The 5,386-nt window shown below is 39.0% G+C and overlaps 1 protein-coding gene across 1 annotated transcript in view; it reads left to right on the forward strand.

Annotated features, from left to right (window-relative positions):
- Nucleotides 1-598: 598 nt before the first annotated feature.
- The window catches only part of LOC120063912 (filamin A-interacting protein 1-like), a 10,031-nt gene continuing 5,243 nt past the window's right edge, over nucleotides 599-5,386 (forward strand). The window contains exon 1 of the mRNA XM_039014224.1: nucleotides 599-622. Coding sequence (XP_038870152.1) covers nucleotides 599-622 — 24 coding nt within the window. The remainder of the gene's footprint in view (nucleotides 623-5,386) is intronic.

Consider the following 5,386-nt stretch of genomic DNA (forward strand, 5'->3'; position numbering starts at 1 on the left):
ATCTGGAACCAAGTGTGCTGCTCCAAACAGATGCACTGCTGCAGGTGTTCCCAAAATGTGGGCCCCCCCCTTGCATCATCAGTTCTTCTTGTTATGTTAGTCATTGCATACCTTAGAGAGCTATTTATAACTTGTAAGAAATATCCAGATCAACGAGCCCATGTTAGCTAACATTCTTTTCATTTGGTTTTTTAGCACATAGTTTTGTTGTAATTTTTGTGTCACTCAAATGTCACATGAATACACATTAAACATGGCAAAATGCATAACATTGCAAGAAAATGTGCTTGAACATTTAAAAATGTTCTTTGCACCCCACAACAAAATGTGTAGAATTGCAGGAAATAAACTTTTAACCTGCTCAATTCTCTCCACCAGCAAGAGAGGTGTGAACAGTTTGTGTCATGAACAGTACTTGTGCCCATAGACATAGGGTGGGATGGGGTGGGGGGTGGGGGGAGCGGGATGTTCTCCAATGCTGGAAGGGGGGCCCAAGTTAACATTTTTGGGAACCCCTGCTCTACTGGACAACCGTTCCAATATGTCTGGCACATTTACTAGCTCTCCATAGAAGCAGAAAGAGAGAGAGAAAAAAGTAATGAACTCTCCTGCTGAGAAAGAGGTAACTGAGCCATTTTCTAACAGAGGAGAGGTGAAGAGAATGGGTGGTGATGATAGTTTTTTTCCATTTAGTGAGGAGTTGATCAGAAAACTGCCAGAGGGAACCTGGGTGATGCTCATGAAACCAGTTTTACCATGGCAGTAGCAAATTGAGTTAGAAAACCATGATGTATATTCAACAGGCCATCAGGACATCAGACTGCTAAACAGCAATCACTAACCGAGAGAGGCTGCTGCCTACATTGAAACCCAATTACTGCCACTTAAATAAATGGATCACTGGTCACGTTATACAATGCACTCTAAATAATGCCACTTTAATAATGTTTACATATCTTACATTACTCATATCACATGCATATCACATGTATACCGCCTATGCCGCTTGGCCATCGCATACATAGTTTATGGCACAGTGTCTTATTTTAAATCAATTCTACATTTCCATCTGAATTTTAAAAATGTTCTCCTTAAATTCTCATTACCGAAATGCGTCCGGATTAAATTGTCAGATAATTTTAGAACATTTTACTTTAGAAAAACCTAACTTATTTGAATAAAACACAAAATATGTTGCTATAGTTTGTCTATAAATAATACAAATGGTATGCTAGTTGAAGTTTTTCAAGTCACCCATGATGCATCATCTGGAAGAATATTACTTAGTTCCTTTAATTTCTTCACTTATATGCCTTCAGAATGAGTAACTTATTCTGAAACATCCTCTTTACTACACTTGACCTTCTCATTACCAAAATGACGAAAAAGCTAGAATTGGGAAAGACTTAGAGAACCGTTATTTTACCAACATTGAGGCATGAATGGGCTTTAGTGATTTGCTGGCTGACACATTATGGCTGTCATCTATTACTTGCAGATTGAGCTAAGGCCTCATTAATGAAACACACATTTCTCATTATTTTTAAGTCCGTTTTGGTAATGAGAAGCTTAATTTTGGCAATAATACTAAGCTAATACTAATGTATAGTCAATGGGTGTGCTGTGCTGGTATCTTTAAATATTTACTAGCACTGCTTACACCTATTGTATAGATTTAGTAAAACATCAGTTATTTTATAAATTAGGGATTGTCAAGAAATATGGGTGTATAAAACCCATTTAATTTACTTAAAGCCACAATCTGGAGTTTGTGTTTCAACAAGCAGCAACCACTGCACCTAAAGGAGGATATCCCCCATTTTTTAAATGTGTACCTGTTTTAGAATATAATAATGTTGTCGTTTGATATCCCGAGAAAGTTTTTGGTCCATATCCCACATATTTAGATATTCTATAGGAATATCATGTTATGCCATTTGCCCATAGGATCCCATTCAATTTAGAAACCATCTAAAATACCTTAGAACCACACATATCCATGTCCTAACACAAAAAAAATGTAATACATAATTACAGTACTTATACTTATGCTAAAATAGTATTTTACTATTTTAATAAATTGCATTAAGATCAAATAAAGAAACGTTATCAACACTTGAAACGTGAATTGTCATAACACCATAAGCATGCATAAAAATGTGTTTACATGTAACAGAAATGATGAATCACAAAATAGATTAGAAAACAATTATTTACATTGTTAAACGTGGCTCTTTAAACTGAGTGTGTCTAGCTAGCTAGCTAGAGTGGGCAATGGACATACGTGCTGACGTATCATAACTCAGGCTACGCTTTCTACGGTGATTCGTCAACAACAACGGTACCGCTTCAGAAATAGAACAGATTTATATTTTCTCCACCTCGCTTGAGTGGCCTTCACTGGCACATTGAATATGAATGAGCCACCCTGCCCACCACAAGCTGTCTGTTAGTGCCTTTATGCAAGTCATTTGGGATTAACCAATGACACAGTTTGATGATTTATTGGGCTACTACATCTCTAATAGAGCTCAGTAGTTTTTCAATGACAAACTATGCAACACTAATTATCATTACCGTAATACACCGACATTTAGGAAATATTAGGAAAAATGAAATGTATACTTAAGTAATTTGAGATTAACCTGATAGGGTGCCTTTTGATCTTTATCCAAATATGTGTACATATTACAATCGTGGCCAAAAGTTTTGAGAATGACACAAATATTAATTTCCACAAAGTTTGCTGCTTCAGTGTCTTTAGATATTTTTGTCAGATGTTACTATGGAATACTGAACTATAATTACAAGCATTTCATAAATGTCAAAGGCTTTTATTGACAATTACATGAAGTTGATGCAAAGAGTCAATATTTGCAGTGTTGACCCTTCTTTTTCAAGACCTCTGCAATCCGCCCTGGCATGCTGTCAATTAACTTCTGGGCCACATCCTGATTGATGGCAGCCCATTCTTGCATAATCAATGCTTGGAGTTTGTCGGAATTGGTGGGTTTTTGTTTGTCCACCCGCCTCTTGACCACAAGTTCTCAATGGGATTAAGGTCTGGGGAGTTTCCTGGCCATGGACCCAAAATATTGATGTTTTGTTCCTCGAGCCACTTAGTTATCACTTTTGCCTTATGGCAAGGTGCTCCATCATGCTGGAAATACATTGTTCGTCACCAAACTGTTCCTGGATGGTTGGGAGAAGTTGCTCTCGGAGGATGTGTTCCATTCTTTATTCATGGCTGTGTTCTTAGGCAAAATTGTGAGTGAGCCCACTCCCTTGGCTGAGAAGCAACCCCACACATGAATGGTCTCAGGATGCTTTACTGTTGGCATGACAGGACTGATGGTAGCGCTCACCTTGTCTTCTCCGGACAAGCTTTTTTCCAGATGCCCCAAACAATCGGAAAGGGGATTCATCAGAGAAAATTACTTTACCCCAGTTCTCAGCAGTCCAATCCCTGTACCCTTTGCAGAATATCAGTCTGTCCCTGATGTTTTTCCTGGAGAGAAGTGGCTTCTTTGCTGCCCTTCTTGACACCAGGCCATCCTCCAAAAGTCTTCGCCTCACTGTGTGTGCAGATGCACTCACACCTGCCTGCTGCCATTCCTGAGCAAGCTCTGTACTGGTGGTGCCCAGATCCCGCAGCTGAATCAACTTTAGGAGACGGTCCTGGCGCTTGCTGGACTTTCTTGGGTGCCCTGAAGCCTTCTTCACAACAATTGAACCGCTCTCCTTGAAGTTCTTGATGATCCGATAAATGGTTGATTTAGGTGCAATCTTACTGGCAGCAATATCCTTGCCTGTGAAGCCCTTTTTGTGCAAAGCAATGATTACGGCACGTGTTTCCTTGCAGGTAACCATGATTAACAGAGGAAGAACAATGATTCCTAGCACCACCCTCCTTTTGAAGCTTCCAGTCTGTTATTCGAACTCAATCAGCATGACAGAGTGATCTCCAGCCTTGTCCTCGTCGACACTCACACCTGTGTTAACGAGAGAATCACTGACATGATGTCAGCTGGTCCTTTTGTGGCAGGGCTGAAATGCAGTGGAAATGTTTTTTAGGGATTCAGTTCATTTGCATGGCAAAGAGGGACTTTACAATTCATTGCAATTCATCTGATCACTCTTCATAACATTCTGGAGTATATGCAAATTGCCATCATTCAAACTGAGGTAGCAGACTTAAATTAATATTTGTGTAATTCTCAAGACTTTTGGCCACGACTGTACTTGTATACACAAGTAATTGACAAAAAACAAGGTTCAGAAAAGGTTGTATGTTGTGGTAATGAGAAATTACAAAAACATTTGAATAATTTACTTTAAAATATATTTGTTTTCAGTGTTATTTTTAACTGAGGCCTTTTCATTAAATGAGCGATGTTAAAAAATATTATAAATTGATTTGTTTATAACCTTTTGGGACTTTGAAAACTTTTGCGGTAATGAGAATTTTTGCATTGGTAGTTGTGGAAATTGCATAATATCTTATCAATAAACATAATTAGGAAATATATCAATACAGATCTTAGGAATTATGGTGAAAAATGTGTTGCTTTTTTTCTCACAATGTTTTTTGTCTAGTGCCAGTTTCTTGAGAATCACCCACTACCCAGTCACCCTCCCTAGGAAGTGACCACCGTAGGGCATAACCTTAATGACCATGGCACCTAGCCACCTAACCTGAGTAGGAGGGAACCTTAATCTGAACCTAGGCCACAACAGGTGGATATTATCAGGCTATTGGGAGTGAAAGGGTAGACACAGGTTGGACAAGTCAGGCACTTTCTCAGACATTTATTCATGGTTTATTAAACATGTACTAATCTTCTCTATGGTTTATTAGCTTAATGGTTACATAACATGGCTCAGAATGTCAGGGAATAAATGTGCATTCATAGACTAAGGTCATGTTTATATTAATCAAGCTTTAAAATGGCATCTGGGTTTGAGGGGATATTTAATAAGAGGGCAAGCAAGCGGTGAAAGTGTGTGTGAGTGTATCACCATGTAAAATATAGGAGTTATTTAATGGGTGGGTGGTGAAAGGGTGTGTGTACACACTTGTGAACATGTTTTCATTCCAAAGTGTTAATTATTTTTTATCCCGGTGCAGCCGGTGGCCTTCCGTGTAGACGGGGCAGACAGGCGAGACGCGGGTAGCTCTCCATTTTTAAGAAAATAAACCAAGGAGCCAATGGGCACGTGGTGTTGCTAGTCTGTCTGCAAGGGGAAAGCCCTCAACTGGGCACTTACAATTAGGTGTGTGTTGTGTATACGCAAATTAGTCTGCATTTGTCTAAGAGATTAAGCTTCTGTCCATACGTGTGTAAGCATGAGTGCATATCTGTGAGTGTGTCCAGATGAGCACTTA

This window comes from Salvelinus namaycush, chromosome 19 (genome assembly GCF_016432855.1).
Source record: "Salvelinus namaycush isolate Seneca chromosome 19, SaNama_1.0, whole genome shotgun sequence".
NCBI classification, from domain to species: Eukaryota; Metazoa; Chordata; class Actinopteri; order Salmoniformes; family Salmonidae; genus Salvelinus; species Salvelinus namaycush.